The sequence below is a fragment of the Typopeltis vanoorti genome, chromosome 23 (assembly GCF_054136105.1).
Source record: "Typopeltis vanoorti isolate ZY-2024b chromosome 23, IOZ_Tvanoo_1.0, whole genome shotgun sequence".
In the NCBI taxonomy this organism is placed as follows: Eukaryota; Metazoa; Arthropoda; class Arachnida; order Uropygi; family Thelyphonidae; genus Typopeltis; species Typopeltis vanoorti.
In genome coordinates, this window is record NC_143571.1 from 74,769,664 (window position 1) to 74,789,719 (window position 20,056).

The 20,056-nt window shown below is 35.0% G+C and overlaps 1 protein-coding gene across 2 annotated transcripts in view; it reads right to left on the reverse strand.

Annotated features, from left to right (window-relative positions):
* Window positions 1-438: 438 nt before the first annotated feature.
* The window catches only part of LOC150093991 (monocarboxylate transporter 12-B-like), a 75,885-nt gene continuing 56,267 nt past the window's right edge, over window positions 439-20,056 (reverse strand). For both annotated transcript variants that reach the window (XM_090412582.1, XM_090412584.1), the window contains exons 3-6: window positions 17,574-17,717; window positions 12,265-13,755; window positions 8,848-8,973; window positions 439-2,211 (exon numbers count right to left, since the gene is read on the reverse strand). In XM_090412582.1, the coding sequence (XP_090268708.1) occupies window positions 1,991-2,211; window positions 8,848-8,973; window positions 12,265-13,755; window positions 17,574-17,717 (1,982 nt within the window). In that variant the 3' untranslated portion in view covers window positions 439-1,990. The remainder of the gene's footprint in view (window positions 2,212-8,847; window positions 8,974-12,264; window positions 13,756-17,573; window positions 17,718-20,056) is intronic.

Sequence of the window (20,056 nt, forward strand, 5' to 3'; positions counted from 1 at the left end):
GATTAGTTTAATTAGTTTTCTTATTTTTCGATATTTTGAAAAGAATTTCGGAAATGAATTGTCCCCTAAAGCAAAAATAAATAAGAATAACAATCAGTCAGAAAATGAGAACCCATAAAATTTAGGCATTCCTTTCACAAGCGGTAGTCATTATAAATACGATGTTCTGTCTTCATAACATTCTTGACAATGCATTTTCCCATTTCCTTAGAAACAATACAAAATGCTAATCAAAACCTAGGGTTTATTTTTTTAAGAATGACATAGCTTTTGAAGAATCGTATATATCTTAAATATAGGTTTTGGTCAGTATATATATATTTTACAGTATTCACAGGATTCTAAAATTATTGCTTTTTAATCTCCAATTTAGCTAACCTAATTCCCATTCTATTGTGAACTAATGTGAAGTTCAGATTTCGTTCTGCCACGTTTAAGTTACTTACTTCAAAGGTACAATACCGAGTGAATTGTTTTGAATGATTAATAATTTTCTTTATCGATTTTTTTCCTGATAACGCTAAAAAATAAATAGTGTCTAGTGAAAATTCCTTATAGTGGCGTTATGTCATTTTCTGTTACGTAGTTGATTTTGTTAAAGAAAGTGTGTTGCGATATTTGCAAACTTAGAGGGCGCAATTATGCTGCCGTTTTCTTGACTGACTTGTGCTTGATTTGAAATAATGTAAATTAGTTTCAAAATTACTGTGTACGAAAAATTAGTAAATTAATTAAATTGAGATTTTTGTGCCAATAACCTAAAACAGAAGTAAATTTGCTGGTGTTGATATCAGCCATGTTTACCTACTTCTAATTAATTTTCCTTCAGAACAATTACTATTTACTCTTTACAAAATAATCTTCATATCTGAACTATAATTGAACAAAGGAAGCTTTAAAATCCAGTGACTCGATCCAGAAATGCTTCCATTTTAAATCTATCTAAGATCTAACATTGCACTTTTACTAGAAGATGATATAATAAAATTCTAACAATAACATATGTATGATATTTCATTGAACTGTTTCCAATCGGCTATCTTAGCGGATTACATTTAAGGAGATAAAAAACATATATATTCATATATTTATATAATGTATATACATTCTTCAAATACTGGCAACAACCATCTGTAAATATATAGTACACCGTCCTCACGTGTCGAATTGACTATGTTCATTCAATCACCATTTGCACATATGAATTCCAAAACTGCACATAATAAACAGGAAACAAAAATGACAAAAGCAGAATGAGAATAAAGTAAATGATGACGAATTACATTACAACGAAACTAAATTATGAACTAGTGATTAAACAAGGTGCAATATATCACAGACAACAAAAACTAGAATTAGAAACAGCTTTTCCATAGCTGAAAGATGTGAGCAATTCTAATGCACAATCATAAGTAATTTTCATTGTAAAAAAAGTAATAACATGAATGCATAAAATTGCATGATGACAACTAACTCGACGGCACAACTTGCAAAAGTCTTGTAATAGTGCTTGTTTGTCTCCAGTGAAAAAATGTCACAGTTCACAGAACATAACCAAAAAATAAAATAAAAAATAACATAACTACCCTGTCATGCATTCAATCACTGGTTTTTCAAAATGTATATCTTCGGTGTAGGAAGACTTTTCATTCAGTTAAAGTATTGCTGTTCATGTAATGAAAGAAGATTATAAAGTTCAGAATTCACGTTGCAAAATCTTGTTCCCAAAAAGTGACTTATTGGTTTTAGCAGCCGTATTTATTTAATTGTAAACGCAATGGATTTGGTTTATCATCGTAGTAATTATTCAACTCATTTCACCCCTACTTCACACGAACAAAGACATCGTATGACACCGGGTTGTCAAGTGTACTACATGTCCAACAATTATAAACTGCAATTGGTTACCTGCTCATTTTTCCATTTTCCTTTCATTTAGAGGAAATCAGAAATCGCACCCTGAGTAGAGAGTTTTTTTTTCCCTTATCACCTACACAACAGTTTCAACTTGGTCCACAGAAAAGGTTTCTGGAAGATCACTGCTTACAGTTCCTGTAGGAGGGTCTGTTTTGGAAGATTCTGAAGACTGGTTGCATTTCCTACAACGTGTTGTGCATGGTACCAAAAAGGTCATTATAGCCGATATCACCAAAAGTGCTCCAGAAATGAAAAATGGAAGATCGTAACTCCCAGTGAGGTCGTATATAGATCCTGAAAATAAAAGTATGCATGATTTATTGGTTTAAAGAAAATGGTCTCATTTTAAGTTATAAAAATATGAAAATTATAAAAATGGAATTAAATGGAAGTATGAGGAACGTATGTGCCAAAAGTTAATGCCTTTTATTGTTTTTTACAAAGCAAACTTACATAGTGATGGGAAATTTTACAGTTCTGTCGCTTACCATCTCCGAATGATAGTGAAAATAACGTAAAAGAAGATGATGTCAGAGCTAAATTGCATCCATTCAATCATGTATTAAATTCGCATGATCGAATTTCTGACTGCAGAAAATTTTACACCCTCTGTCCAAAAAGAAACCGAACTTTTCGAAAATAGAAGGTTTTATCTTTTTGTTGTCGAAAGCGGCAACCTTCATTAGTGTTGTGTCAACTGTATATGACATTTATTTCATTAGAAGCCGAGTTATAGTGCCAAGAGTGATATTGTGTTTTGACGAACGGTCGGAAAATGAGTTTCAAACAGAGAGCTGCGATTGAATTTTGTGGTAAACTTGGTTAAGTTTTACTGAAACGCATCAAATGCTTCTAAAAGCATACGGTGATGAATGCTTATCCCGTACTCAAGTTAATGAGTGGTTTAAGCGATTTCAAAGTGATCGTGAGACGCTTGAGGACGACGAAAATCCGGGCCGTCCAAAAACTGGACTGAGCGAAGTTAACATCCAAAAAGTGCGTTATTTCATCAAACAAAACCTGAAAGAGTCCGTGAGATTCATTGAAGATGAATTGGGGATTCTAAAATCAACTGCGCATAACATTTTGACCGAGAGTTTGGGCCTTCGTAAATTGAATTCGAGATTTCTTCTCCACAAGTTGACCGACGACCAAAAATATATCGAATTGAACACTGCAAGGACCTCATTAAAACCGCTCGTAAGGACTCAAACTTCTTTTAAACGATTCGTTACTGATGACAAAACGTTGTGTTTTGAGTATGAGCCTGAAACAAAGTGCCAGAGAGCTTTGTTTCGGATGCCCCACCAGAAGAGGGGCATCCGAAAAAAAAGTCACTTGGAGAAGTCAAAAGTAAAGACAATTCTGATTTGTTCTACTATTCCAAGGGCAATATCCACAAAGAATTCGTTCCGCCTGCCCAAACGGTCAATGGTGAGTTTTATCTCGACGTTTTGAAGCAAGCGATTGATTGAAGCGAGAATTCGTCGTGTATGGCATCCATATCGTGACGACCGACCTTTCGTCAAAACACTGTCGCTCTTGGCACTAATAACTCGGCTTCTAATGAAAGAAATGTCATAAACAGTTGACACAACACTAATAAGGTTGCCGCTTTCGAAGAAAAAGATACAACAGGTGGGGCCACTAAGTTCTTCTATTTTCAAAATGTTTCGGTTTCTTTTTGGACAGAGAGTGTATACCAATGATATTTATTATCATCGAAAGTGGTTTATGGGGACGAGTGTGTACATGTCAAGACTGTTCGATGTAGTCTGTACATCTACTCCATACAAACCTTGTATATGCCACTCTGAACCGGGTAGGAAGCACAATGAAAGATCACAAACGTCAGCTTATTTGGCTAACTCAATGGTTTTTACCAAAGATAATGGTTGTGTTTCACAAAAGACAAAATTGCCATTTCGCTTGAGTGAGGGCATGTTAATTTCTGATCTCGGGTAACAGAGAAACTTTTGAGTTGATCTAGTATTCTATCTTCGGCCTCCTTGAGCTCTTCATGGAATACTAGATCAACTCAAAAGGTTGATCTATTCATTCAACTTTCTCCCCAACCCTGGAATAATGTAAAACATTATTCCAGGGTTGGGGAGAAAGTTGAATGAATCATTTCAAATATAAAAGCAACAAACTATCCGTGCTGGTTGGCCCAGTGAATGGCATCTCCACTTTCAAATCAACAGATTGTAGGTTTGATTCCCTTTATGGTGTCGATGTTTATAAAAGTCTTTAGGCGGAAAGAACTGTAAAAGTTTCATCTGATTCGAAAAATTAATCTTAACATGCAATGCTTTTAGCTCGAACACGACAATTCATATATTAGGAACGACTTCGAAGATTTGCTGCTTGATTTTTGTCTTGGGACATCTGTTACACAGTCCGGACTTGGTTCCATCAATTCTTCTGACTTCTATTATCTTTCTCAAAGAGAAAGAAAATTCGAGAAGACAATACTACGTTAGATAATGAAATTAAAGAGACCTGTGAAGATGAAACTCCGTCACATTTTCACATTTGGTCTATTGTGACAGACTTCCGCAAACCGCCTGGAAGTACGTGGACATCAAAAGCGTTTATGTTGCAAAGTAACTATGCAAAATTGTCGAAAGTTGAAAAAGAGAGCGTGTTGAAAGAGAAAATTAATATCAATTTGAAAGCACATTATTTGTAGCTGCAAAGGTATAATAGTTGAAATGCATTGCGTGTATACAGGTGATATAAGGAGTAAGCGAAATGTTTCTTCGCGTTTATTTAATACAAATTTGATGCCCTAGACGAGTTTCTATCAAGTATAAGGGAGATGAAGAGTTATGTACTGAATGCGTTTCTGTTCTTATTCGGATCTGTTTCCTATTATGCGATCCAAATAAGGATAAAAACACGGAAATAAGCAAGGATATAATTGCTTATATATGTACCACAGAATACCAATTTGCCAAGTATAATAATTTTCATAACTATTGTAAATGTTGAAGTTACTTAGAATAAAATGGGTATTTTGTATCTAAAAGTTAACACAACGAAGTTGTTCCTTATTTGATTTTCAGTAGCTATTATTAAAGCTTGAGATTTCAAATTTATGCGTTTCTTGATGAGTACAAATGGCTAAATATAGGAATAATGCAAAAGGAATTATTATATTAAAAATAATTCTTGTTCTTTCATGCATTCGGAACTAAACAAGACAAAACTCACTCATATGATAATTAGCTTGCTGTCTACTTTATTAGATTTTTCCATATACAGTACGGTATTTATATGCGGCATTGCAATGGCTGATGAAATGTGTTCGAACATGCAGTTGCTAAACTAGAATTGTTGCTAAATTGGAATTGCAGTTGCCTCTTCTGGAATTGCTTTGATTTCCTGATGAGGCAATTAAGGCTATGAGGTTAAGGCATGATGTCTGTTAATTGCGTCTATTTTTTTGACCAGAAAATACACACAAATTACCTGTTTTTAATACTCATAATATCATGTCTGTTTTGAATGATCGAATGTGAGTTTTCGGGAGGGAAAAATAAAACCTGTGAAGACTGTACAAGACAGGCTGGCTCATCGCCATTCGAAAAACTCTTATGATGTTTACGTAATAGAAGATTCAGATCTGGACCTTCCAGTTAAATTTAGCCAGTAATTATAGCTAAATTTGAAAACTCTCTTAGTAACGGAATAACATCGTGAGTGAAAGATGTTGACGTCACTTCTGCCTGGTTTTCATGGGGGAAGTAGGTAGAAGTGACGTCATATGGAAGTTTCCAGGCCACGTTCAACAAACAATTGGGCACGTCTCGTGTCTGGTCAGTTTTTGTTTTATATTTTTTATCAAAAACGTAAATTAACTAGATCACAAGACTTTTGACTTGTGTAAGTTCTACTTTTCTCCTTCAAAGTTCTGAAGTTCTCTTTTAGAGTCGACAATATTTTATCGAGAGTAAGAAATCCTTGTTCAGGATGAAAATGTCATTTTGAAGGGGGATTGATTCCTACACTCGACAAAGCATTCATCAAACCTTTTAAAACTTTCACATGTAGTGAGAGCCCATTAAAAACAAACTGTTAATGGGGTATCAATCATAAATAAGTACCAAATGGCGTGACAACACGGACTAAATCTTTTATTTGCAGGTCAATGGTTAAGGGAAAAAGAAGGAACCTGTTGATATACTTCATTTATACATGGATAGTGTAATTCTTGGGGAGGTTAAGCTTGAGTAAGGCTGTTCCGAAGAACAGAGGTAAATGGAATGAAAGAGGATGATAAAATTGATAATGTGTATAAAGCTGAGCTATTGAATCTTGTGTGAATGTTAACCAGCAATTCTTTGTATTTTTACATACAAAGAAAATGGAGAAATGATCGTGTCCAGTTCTTTGGGGAAATACCGATTTAATTGTTTAATAACATCTATATGTAAAGCAGAAATAAAAGAAAGTCTATGAAATTACGGTATATACCTATGAGAGGAGTCATCCATTAACTGGATTGCACTCTTCTGCGTAGCATCAAACATTACTCACCAACCTCATATATGAGACCAGTATTCAAAGACTGGGCTAATTCCAGATTAATTAAGTGTTAGTAGTTGTATAGATGAGAAGTAGTCCTGATGGAAAATGACACCAGGTTTTTTATTTTCATTTATGGTTGAGGAGACCTGGAGGTGATGCGATGTGTTTTTTTCTAGGAAAGGCCAAGAATGTAAATCTGCCCAAGAAAAATTCATTCTGAACAATGTTCAGATTTGCATCTGAATATTGTTGCCCATCATGGAATACTTAAAGCTTGGAATATCTGAACCCCAAACGATTTGACTTTCACAAAACCTGCTTTACCTTAGACAGATGCAGATCGGAAATATTTTTGACCATTTTATAAAAGAGAATTCCTCAGAAATACTTGAATAGATGTGGCCAAACGTTTGCTATTATGGTTGACTGTGTTAGTTTTGATTCTCTTGCACGAGTTTATCATAAAATCTTGTCAACGTTTACTATTAGGTTTTTAATACCGCACAATATCTACCCATACCACTGAATTAGAAATCTTTATGCAGATTGGCGTAAACTGCACTTACGCAGCCTATATGTAAAAGAGTTGGTCAAGTGCGTTATCAAGTGTTCTAGTCAACTATTTAGTTGTAATGTCAATTGGTCAGTAATGTCAATAGAGTTGATCACAATGGGAAAACAAAGGATCTTTCGGAGTTCGATGAAAGCTTATTATGAGTGCCTGTCTGGCTGGAGCCATGATTTTGAAAACAGCAGAACTGACTGGTTTCTTAAATGATAAGATATCCCGGGTGTTTAATCAGTGGGAAAATAATCCACATTGCTTGTCTAAGAGGCGTAACTGTGGTCTAAGACAGTCTGTCAGGAACAAGATCGCTGTCGTCTGAGAAACCTTGTACGGAAGAACAAACTCTCCTGTGTGCAACAGTTGACCGAAGTATTTAACAATGGTTGTTCCCGACCAATATCTTACCGAACTAATCGCTGGGAATTGAAGAGGATTGGTATTGTTAGTCGCATGCTTATATGAAACTACTGATTTCTGCGAAGAATCAGATAGTTCGTCTTCAGTGGTGTCCGAAACACACACTGGAAAACTGGAAAAATATCACCTGGTTTAACGAGTCATGGTACATAGCTTGCCTTATAATACATACAACTTAAGGCTCTGAAGCAGGTGTCATGTGTGGGGCATAGGTCGCGTGTTCTCCAAAAAATATCTGAACATTGTTGTCCATCAAGTTCATCATACAATATTGACTTTTATCTAGTAGGTGATGGTTGTTTCATGGACGACAATGCTACTGTTCTTCATTCTTGCACGATGAACAGTAGCATGGACGACAATGCTACTGTTCATCGTGCAAGAATTGTTCCACAGTGATTCAGCGAGCATGACAGCGACTTCCACCATCTTCCGTGGACACTACAAAGCCCGTATCTAACTCCATTTAAAATGCATGGGACATGTTAGAAAAACAGAGTTGGGAGCAAAGTCATCTTCTGTCAGATCTGAGCCAGTTAAAAGACCGTCTGGTGAACGTGTGGTATGTTGTACACGTAGATGCAGTCTAACACCTCGTGGAATCTATGCCAAGCCAGATGTGTGTGTGATTCGGGCTAAAGGAGGTCTAGCATGGCGTTAAATAAACGTTTTTAATTCAGTGACCGATATATAAATTGTATATAAGTCTTTATATTTAGCATAGAGTTCTACAACTTTTTTATCATGTAAAAGCGAAATTTAAGAGTTCATTTGTTTGGCATTGCCACCCTATAGTTTTGCAACCTTTCGTATGTGGAAGACATAAAATATTCACAGTTTAATATTTTCTTGTATATAACCGTATACAATATTTGCATATTTGCTATCTGCGCATTGATAAGAGAGAACAAGTCCGATCAGTCATTTCATAAATTGTGTAATATTACCACTCGTTTTTTTTGTTAACTCATTTATTTGGACTATGGGATTACAGCATGTAATATGAACATTTAATAATTAATATCTACCACCATTCCTCTATGTCTATGTTCGATTATGATCAGAGTCCTCCTTCATGACGAAGTATATCTCTTTGTATAAAGAATGACAGTGCTCATTTCAGGTATTGCGAAAGATTCATAACAAATGCATGACAAAAGAATACTTCTTTAGCAATGGAATTTGTATGCGGTATGCGTAAGTGAGAACTGTTGGTAAACAAACAACATATAAACGAATGTCTCTATTTCCTTCAGCCCTAGTTAATTACAAATTGTTCTTGTTTTCTTTTACAATTAATAAACTCTTTAATCAATGTCTTTCCAATTCTTAATTTTAACTGACAACATAGTTTCAAAATGTTTATTATTATAACTATATTCAGATATGCCGAATATCATATTATTGGTTACCTGCAAGAGGTGGTCCCACGATTGAAGATGCGCCTCTAAAGAGACTTAGTAATCCATATGCATTTGTCAGTTTTTCTAATCCTAGAAGTTCTACTAGGATTATAGACGTAAGACATATATAGGCAGCTGAAAAACAGAAATAATCATTAAAGTCATATAGCTATGAATCAGTTAATAATCATCAACATCAGTCGAAATTTCTGGCCTGTTCAATGATAGGCCGAACATTCTCTTTATTCAAATGATGAAAAGCAATGCATACAGTGAACGGAACTCTAAAAGCATATGTGCACAAATTTTGCACATATGAAAATTATTTCACCTGATAACTACCTTTAAATTGTTTATTTTTAATACTTAAATTTAATCGTAAATAATCGGAACTAATGTGTAACAGGAGAGCTTAGTGGAGACGATGCTTTGCTTGTGTGTCCAACCCGAAAGGCGACATAATAACTTTTATTTGCTAATTTAAATTTTATGTAGAAAGAATGCTGACTAAAACATGCTTGGATATTCTTGAAGGATAAACATGATTGCAATAATTGTTATTGCCATAATTGCCTTCAAATTAGTTATTTTAAGAATTTTTTTAAACTTATTTTATTAGTAGTTGCGGTTCATAGTGATGGACTGAGTTGTGGAGTGGGTCCAAAGACTCATCCAGGGAGTCCAAAGACTCCCTCGATGAGTCTTTGGACTCCCTGGAGGTGTCATATAATAATAATAGTTATTATTTTGTATTGAACTTAAAAATGGGACCAAAACAGTATGAAATTAAGAATAACGTGGATATTCATAGCAAAATAAAATAATAGGGAAAAAACAGAAATAAAATGAAATAATTGGGGAAAAAACAGAAATAAAATAAAATAATAGGGAAAAAATAGAAATAAAATGAAATAAAAAAACCTGCGAATTAAATAGAACGAAGAACAAAAAACAAAACAAAAACTGTAGTATGCGTAACAAGCTAACAGTGAGAATGGTGGTTTATTTACTGGGACAACTTGCACCAAAAATTGCTATTACACGTTGATAGCAAGCAATAAAATAAATTTTCAAAAATTCTAAATATGTCAGTAATAGATTTCATGAAGCAATATTAACTTCCTCAGTAGGTGGAGCTAACGATCATTTCATCAAAACCGAATCATCACATTAATCAAGTGACACTTTTTATATGACGTAGCCTATTTTTTTTTAATTTTCTTTACTTTTTTCTTTATTTTCTCAATTAAGTAATTGGTTTAGCAATATAGAATAATATTGTTAATTTGGGATTTTTTTATATTTTTTTACTTCAGTTTTAGAAAATAATCTTTTATCCATTTTAGGGAAAAGATTTCTAGTGACAAATCGTATTTCTTCAGAGGTATTTAGGGGAAGCTTTCACTGATCGATATATGTGGGTATAGAGATTTTATTGGAATGGAAACTTTTCAAAATTTGTAATATCATAAAAGTTTCTTATTGGATTTCCTTTCTTCGTTTCCAATTTCCATATTTTCAGCTTTCCACTTTACATGACGATCTTTGCTTGGAATCAAATTTACAATGAAAGTTTTGATTTACTGACGATGAAATTTGACGTCATTTCCTATTCGTGAATTTTAAGCAGAAGACACTTGTTTTATTATATATTTCGATACAAATATATAATAAAACAAGTCTCTTCTGCTATTCTACTTCGATACAAAATCCTTACAAGTTCTGACTCTTGCGTTTATAAGATGTCTACTTATTTTACCTTGTTTGTGAAAAATAAGTGGAGGAAATCCTGTTCCTGGCGATTCAAAAGGAGGGTAATTTTCGGTTATCCATAGACAGACTTTTTGCATTGTGTTACTTAAACACGTATTTTATGGGAGGTGTTCGCTGAACTGGCCAACACCATTTTGCACTTCTCCTAAACTCTCATAAACACACAAGAGCAGCTGCTGATCAACATCCGTTCACTGTCCAGTTTCAAGCATACCGAACCAATTTTTCATCCTCTTTCCTAGGTCGTTACTCCTGTAATTGCAAAATCTCTTTGTTCGCTTAATACAGATTATCCGAGCCGTAGGAATAATGATTTCATCTTCCAGGTTGTGAACCATTCAATACTAATATTCTTCTGGAGTTTCACATTTGTGACAGAATAATTAAAAACAGAATACTGTACTGCTTTCACAGTAGTTTAGCGTTAAATCTGATCGATCCCTAAACAGATTTTTAGAGTTTGCTAAGAATCTCACGTCACTTCCCTTACCATTGTTCAGATTGCTCCATTTCGTCTTTAGTTGCCATTCATCTTTCAGTATTTTCAGGCACAAAGGCAATTAAAAACCCATGGTTTAGCTTCTTCCGTCTCATAAATCATCCCCCCCCCCCAAAAAAAAACGGAAGAATAATTTCTTGTCCTTTCCTGCTGAAGATATTTAAAATAATTATATATAAAAGCACATTTGAAAGGTCTTAGGATCGGACGATGTAATAACTAGACGACAATACAATACAGAATTAGGTACAAGTTGTAAAATCGTAAAATAATCTGTACTTCGCCAATCGTCCAGAATCGGTTTCATGTTGATAAATGTTCGAAATCACTTAGAGAATAAGCTTCTTATTTTTGGCAGAATATACTGTTATTTTAGTATAAATTTATATTAAATACCGTAAAAGCAAATTTCAATGCTAATTCAGAAGAAGCCACAAGGATCTGTGACTAAACTGGCCTTGCCGGCCTGGCTGGCCAAGTGGTTAGTGTATCTGCTCTCCAGCCAAAAGGCTGCCGGTTCGAATCCCGCTGTGGGCGTGGATGTTTGTGATTGTTTGTGGAAATACTAGTGGTGGTGGTCGGCGGTAGATGGCGTTGGTGTAATTCCGGTCAGTTAGTGGATTGAGTGGTGGAGACTGAGTTGTAGAGCAGGTGCCCTCCCTCGATGAGCGTTGGACTCCCTGGAGATGTCGTGTAATAATAATGAACTAGTCGGTGTTCATTGTCATATTATTACGGCCAAATAAACCCGATGTATTTCTCTTTACAATAGTTCTCTAACTTATCCTAAAAAGTATTCGAAGCCTCTTCTGGCTCCAGTGAAGTTCATCAGACAAACCAACTGAATGAAATGAGTGCAGCAATTATCATGCCGACTTCAATATGAATGTCTATTCGTAGCGAACTAACTGCTCTTGGGATGGTTTGAGATCCCAGAAATATGAACGAAATTATTAATTACATTTAGTTCAGCTTAACTTACCTTTCTCTCTAATTAAGTTATGTTTTTTATTTTTTTTAAATTCATTTTAGCTCTTAGTTTCACTACATGATCTATAAATCAATCGCACATCATACCTAAAATCAGTCTAAATAAACAATTTATTCAGAAAAATTGTATTTAAAATAACAGATCATTAAAGCGGTATACTTACATATAAATAGTCCAAATAAGGTGCAGTCAGCTACAATCATAGCGTATGAATTACAGAGGGGAATAAAAAAAGTACACAAACCACTCAACGTTAAACATATATTGTTCACCATCAATGAGCTGACTCCAGGTCTGTCGGAAATCCAACCGAACAATAACCTTCCGATGGTGTTAGTGATGCCAATAATAGATATTAAAAAAGCAGCTTTATCAGCCGGAATACCTTTCATCATCGAACTGTCAGTAATATATACGAATGGAATATAAAATCCCATCATGCCAAATATATTAGATATACAAATTAACAGAAAACTGGGATCTCTCAATAAAGAAAAGTCTAACATTTCTGACAATGTATCTAGCATACTTTTCGGTACCTGCATACATGGTGGACAATATTCCCGCATTGGCTTGCTTTCTAAGTTAGGCGGAACACTGGTTGGAATATTATCTCTAGGAATGGAGATAACACTAGCAACATACGACCTAACATCGTTTTGGGATTGTTTGTATTCTGGAAGATTTATGATGCTACCACTATAAAATATGTCTTTGCGATAAAGTGGGCGTGCGTAGTCTTTTTTGCTGATCATTTTTTTCATTTCTCGCTTGTTTCCGTCAAGAGGTAATTGTCCATCCTGGAGTTGTTTCCATACTTCTTCCACCAAATAATTATTGTTACGGCTGTTTGAATAGAGTATTCCACTAGCGGACAGGGTCATCGAAGACATCGTCACGCTGTTGATGCTATTCTTGCGACTAGGATTATTTACAGTGATGTTGCTTAAACACATTTTTAAAGCTCCATTGACAGGGATGAGTCCTTTGCGTTTTGCAATAGCCTGAATCGCTGACGAAGGAATACATTGTGGAGGATGTCCGTTTGGAATAATCAGTGGTGGAGGCGGTTGAGTGGATGGCTCTTGGGGAACGTCCGGTGGGTCCATATTAACTGGATTTATATCATCATCATCGTCTTCCTCCTTTGAATTGACTGGAGACTTTCTCACTTCCTCAATGGGAGAAAGTGTAATGACAGGAGTATCTGCAGGCGATTTACCTAACAACTGATCTAGATGGAGTGTTGAGTGAACTCCGGGTTCGGTATTCAAGACGAATTTCGGTTTCTTTTCGAGTGTTCCATCTGCGTTCTGTATTAGAAGGAACTGACTATTACTCAGGGAATCCAATCTCAAGAGTTCCTTTTCTTCTGCCATGCGTTGAAGCAGAGGTTTCGTTTCTGGTGGTTGTGACGCTTCTAGAGGTCTCATTAACGCTCCGAAAACCATACAGTTCAGAGAAAGCCCAGCTAAAATCATTAAAGCACCCCTCCAGTCGTAAAGATCGAGCAGGCTCTGACACACGGGTGCAAACACAAATGCTCCCATTCCGGAACCACATACTGCTATCCCTGTAGCCAGGGCCCTTTTGGTGGAAAAATAATAGCTCACACTCACAATAGCCGGCAAATAGATTAACCCAAATCCCAGACCTAGTAAAAAATAAAGAAAATAAAAAGGAATTAGTGCTTTCAAACAATTTCATATTAATAATGTATTTGATCAATGTTCATTTATATTTAAACATTAATTTTTATTACGATTAAAACATGGTACTTGTTTTAAAATATACATTGATATAAGAAATGGGTATGAAATAAGAAAAGATATATCTGTTTTCTTATTTCATATCCACCTGTTTCCAGTACATCAAGAACAGGAAAAAAAATCAATACTTCAATATACCAAAAATGTTTGTTTTTTGTAGTTCTTCATAAAAGGGCCACCACTTTGAAGGCTGTTGCTTAGAAGTGTACATCCACACCAGAATAAACCGTGAAAGGAGGCGAATCAAAATGACAGAGAATTTACTATAATTTAATTACTCCAGCTTAAAAGACATTTAGGATATAAATTGGCAAACGAATATTGTAAAATGTAAAATATTGTAAAACACTATACTTTGAAGAACAAACTAACATTGAAGATATGCATTTTATTCCAATAATACTTTATATTAGCTAATAATTAGAATCCTATCAAACGTTGACTAATTAATATCGCTTTGTATACTACCGAAGGCTAATTTTAATCCGAAGTCGGATTAAAATTAGCTCGAATAACTCTGTGAATTTATTTAGAAATTAAATTATATAGCAACTAGTATATTAAACTAGTATATACGATAGTAAAATTTTATGCGTTGGTATCACATATAACTAGATTGCATTACTAGTGTTTGTATTAATTAACTACAAATCTCCATTATTTAGTTTCTTGATAGTTACACGTGCAGATGAAGATGTTTTCTATGTTTACTATAGAGATGAAATCGGTTAGTTTAGAAATAATTAGAAAGAATGGGATTTTTCATTCCGATGTTCAATAGGATGAAATGTGTTACCATTGTGGAGGAAACTAAGACAGTGGAATATTAAGTTTCAACCATACCTGGAGAGTATTATTATCTGCGACACGGTAAAAGATCATGAGTCTATATGTTATAAAAACCAATCTCTTTCTATCTCATGTATCATCAAAAACAGCACAAAATTGGGTTTTATTTGGTAGTCTTTCTCTCGTTCTGTCTCACAGCACTCTGATCGAAAGAGATCAATATCTGTTTTCTGTGCAGAAGCTTCCTTGTTATATCCTAGTCGATAGAGGTAATGAGGTAGATATCATATGTTATTCAACCATACAGAACCAAATGTAACCAAAGCTAACTTCCTACGTTTAGGGATGCAATTTGTGTTTTTATTAATTTTGCGAAGACAACAATTTCCCAAAACCCTTGTAGATCCAAGTGATGTAACCACAAAGCCTCATAGAATTAACATTCTTTAAGATTATCTAGTTGATGGAGCCATTTAAATTTTATAAAAGAAATGCCATTGTGCACAAACAGTTTTTGCTCACATAATGTCTAAGTTCTGTATTTTGCCGTTGGAAGAATCAGATCTATAGTCGATTGATCTGGCAAATTTTCCGCCCCTTTGCATGTTGCTAACATGCTCATGACCTGTTTTCAGATGCTGTCCTCGAATGGCACATAACTTGGGTACATTTTGTGGCATTATTACTTGGAAGATCTTAAGGAACTTTTGTACATCAATGATAATTATTGATAAAAGTGCAGGTCATCGAGAGAGAGATCACAAATTTCGTTTTTGGATGCTATCACGATACTGATTTTTATTATAGAATTTACAGTACTGACTGAGAAATCTTTAGAGATAATAAAAGCAAGAAAAGCATGTTGAAATGTCAAATGTACATCACAGGATAAATGAAATCGATCAACCTATTTTAATGATTGACTTTTTTCTGTCTGCATGCAATTCAAAAAGTATAATGAATTGGAAGTCTGTAGCCATGTCCTGCTTGTCCAACCAAAGATTCTATAGCTTATTTCAGGAGATCAAATGGATAAAACTACCACTGTCGACATTCGAAGGGTATTGACGATACCCTTCGGCTAGAATGACCTGCGTTCGAATCCTGTCTATCTATCTACTACACGAAAACTTTTTTAATTTTTTTTATCTGAAGTGGAAGGACTTTTTCTTGTTAGGAACTGGGATTTTTCATTCCGAAAAACAGCTAGAAGAAATATAACAACATACGCATAGTACACTGGCTTCATAGTCTTAGCTGCTTCGATCGTAATTCTAACATAACAAACCAGCACTTGAATTCGCAATATTACTCGGACCACTATTATCAACTGGATCACAGATTTTGACTGACACATCACTAACAAAAACATGAAGAAAATGGTAAGCTTGTGTGCCCCAGTTAGTGCTACATAATTTCAAGTATAGTTTCACACATTTGTCTTATTCTTTTGCATTTATATGTTAATATAGCATCATGCATGTTTGTCTATGTCATTGTTCAATGGATCGTCTTGTCATAGTTATAAGAAATCTTTGATAACAAAATATTGGGACTATATACACACATATACATATGTAAACATATATATTTATGTGTAGGAATGGTTGTGAGGTATCGCACATTAGTTCCGTAGGTGTGGTCTGGAATTAAATAATACAAAAATTCTGCTATAGAGACCAAGCATATGGTCTCACACCGGGCAAAGAAATTCATTATCCACCAAGGGATTCATCGAGTTTTATGCTACAGAAAATTCTAATCTAGAATGTGGAATTAGAACTTATCAGAATGTGTTGGTTTGTTGGAAAGGAGAGACCTACTCGGCCAGCCAGCATGCAACAAATAATATTTGTGAAAATAATCATCAATATGTATTCCTCTTAATGGAAGTTTGCAAAGTTAGAGAATAACAAAACCAAACTAACTGTAATTTGTCAACTACACGGTGGTCACTTGAAAGTGTCTTTCAACCAACAGGAGGGTGTAAGTTTTAATTCCGGTATGGTATGAGTGTTTGTAAAGTTCAGGTGGTACATGATAGAAGATTATAAATGACTAAAACAACAGTCAGAAACTTGTCTAAAATCTGGAAAGATGGCTCTCTCTCCATGGGAACAAAGTTGAGGATTTTGGATGCAGTTGTTTTTCCAACAGCGACTTATGGATGTGAGATTTAGAACCTAAAGAAGTCAGATAAGAAAAGGAGAGCTGCTTTTGAGATGTGGTGTTACAGAGGGGTGTTGAAGATATCATATACTAAAAGGAGTACAAATGAATGGGTGTTAGAAAACATCAGTAGAACTTTAAAGCTCTTTAAGGATATTGACAGAAGAAAGTTAAAATATTTGGACACATTAAAAGGGTGGAAGGAGGATTTCTCAGAACAGTAATAGAAGGTAACGTTCCTGGAAAAAGAGGAAGGGATAGACCGTCAGTGAGATGAATGGACGGTGTGTGACTGATCTTCAGAGATTTGAAGCCTTCAGAAAAGCATACAACAGAACTACATGGCGAGGCCTGGTGTGGCACATCACCGAGCATCGGAGTGACCATACTTGTGGATGCCCAGTGAACATATGGATAGATAGATGATTTTCATCACTCTGCATCAAATAACCACCTTACCTATCAGTTGATTTATCTTTTAAGCGACTAACTCTCGAGTTCTCAGGTAACAAACGCTTGTACAACACAAAATATATTATTCAATCTCTTGATATTTAACAAATATTAAAAGGTGAACCACAATTTCTTTTAGCTCTATAATTTTAATTCCTAAACGAATCCAAATACTTTACGTGAACAAAACACATCTCAGTATTCTATGTCGACAATCCGTGGATAAAATAAATTTAAAATTTTTGACTATGATAACTTATTCATGAATATAATTGTAATTTTTTAACCTTACCTCCCATAATACCATAGGTAAGCATGAGGATATCTACATTCGGTGCTGTAGTGCTAAGCAGAAAAGCTGCCGTTGCCAAAATACTGCCCAAAATTGTTACGGGACGACATCCGAATCTGTTCGTTAGGGCACTGACTAGAGGACCTTAAAAAAGAAAAGAAATTAATACACTTAGATGATACACATTCTTCTATAATGCGTTTATGTTTAAATGTTAATATAAAAATAGACAGAAATAAGAACAAAAATATTAACAAGATTTAATTATTTAAAATCCATATATTTTATGGAAGTTCTTACCATATTTGTGTTAATATACCTTAGAGAATGGCTGGAATCCTCCGATGGAAAAGAAATCTGTGAAAATGTGTTATCGCCTATTAGAATAAGCATGTCCTAATGAGATCGATAGTAAATACCCTCTTTAGGTTGGTAGATTTAGAGGCATCGGAAAAGTATTAGGTCGGTTTGTGCAAGAAAATAGTTTTCTGAATCTCATCCGGCGCTCCTATCAGCTTGTTAATTTGGCTAAGGTTTTTCAAGTTCATTCTGATATACATCTGCATGCAGATCACTATAAAAGAACTAAAGTGGACTCCTTTATTTTTCACAGTCAGTGAGGCTATATATCTTGCTAGTTTTTAATATGATTGGTTTCTGTTATCACGAAGGATCTGCTAATGAAAATGAAACTGCTCCCATTCCTTCTAACGGAGGAAAACTATTGTTAGCACGGTCTTCCCTGAATCCACTCAAACCCTTAGCCTATTGCAGTGATTTTCAACCTTTTCCATAATATGGCACACCTAGACTAATTATTAAAATTCTGCGGCACACTAAAAATACATTCTTTTAATTTTTTGATGATCTGTCAAAAAATAGGCATACTTTTAATTGATTTACACACACAAGAAGAGGGAAGACCAGACACTAATAAATAAATGCACAAATTACGACATTATTTCTTTCAATTAATTTGTTTTCATAAATCTCGCGGTACACCTGAAGCCCTCTCACGGCACACCGGTTGAAAATCGCTGGCCTATTGTCAAAATGATTTTTTGAGTACATTAACTTTTGTGCACATTGACATAGTATGTCAAGCTATTTGGCTATCATGTATTCTCACGTACTAACAGACAGTATTCTTCTTCTGAATTTTGCTTTCTGCATGTCAAATCAGCAAACAAAAACATTTTCTTCTTCTTTCTCTGGTTCTTTCATCCCATATCTTAGGGTAAACAATGCTGTAAAGTTTCACTTCAGTTCCAGTGCACAGAGGCCTACCGAAATAAATTTTCTGTTGGATTTATTTCAATGCAGATTGAAACCACTTTTGTTGTTGTTATATCGATTCCATGTTTCAATTTGTTATTGAGATTTGATAAAACACGAACTCTTTTACATAATCGAACAATAAACATAGATGCCAGGTACGGAATGAATAAACCAGTACATCATAGATAAGGCGTCCGCGTGGTTAGCCTAATGGCTTTGCGCTTCGCAACCATATGCCTGGGGAAGGAGTGTCCTAGGTTCGATTCCCGTCGGAGACGTGAGGAGCTGAAGGATCTTCCTCAGCCATAGCTGAGGAAGATCCTTCAGCTATGGCTGGTGTTTTTCATCCCGCAAGCAGGCAAACCGGACCCTTGAACACACAGGGATACAGCCAAGAATACCTTGAGGCATAGGAGTGACCATTCTATCCCCGTATTTCGGTTACGAAATCCAAGCATGCTTGGAAGGTTGTGGGCCTTAAAGGCCTGTTAAAGCCATTGGGATAGATCATAGATAAGGCATTACGATAGCAAATTTCAACCAATAATGAACAGGGTGTAAAAGTAAGCAGTCAATTGCTTTTATTTTGAAATTTGAAAATTTACATTTACAAATGTAAATTTGTAAATGTAAATTTTATTGAAATAATAATATTGAAATAATATATTGAAAAATAATATTGAAAATTAAACACAAACGATATCTTACAGAAGCTGCAGACATCAAAGAAAGATTGAAAGAGTATACAGAAGCTGTTTACAGAAAGGACTCCAAAATTACTGAGAAATTTGAAGAGCAGGATTATACATAGGAGTCAGTACCACTGGAGATGAAGTGAGGTGGGCACTGCAACAGCTATCCAGTAAGAAAGCACTAGGAGGGGATGTGATACCTATTGAGCTTCTCAACGCCCTGGGAGAAGAGGCAGTTAAAAATTTAACAGCTCTATGTCAGCGAATTTGGATCACAACTACATGACCTAGGGAATGGAAAAAATTAGTTTATATAACTTTATTGAAGAAAGGCGATGTAAGCAAGTGCGAAAATTACAGAACAATAGCACTAATTTCTCATGCAAGTAAAGTCTTATTTAAGATCATTCAGAATAGACTGGAACCATTCACGAAGAGAGAAATGCCAGCTGAACAGGCAGGAACAAGAGATCAGATCGCCAATGTGAGATGGATAATAGAAAGAGCACAAGA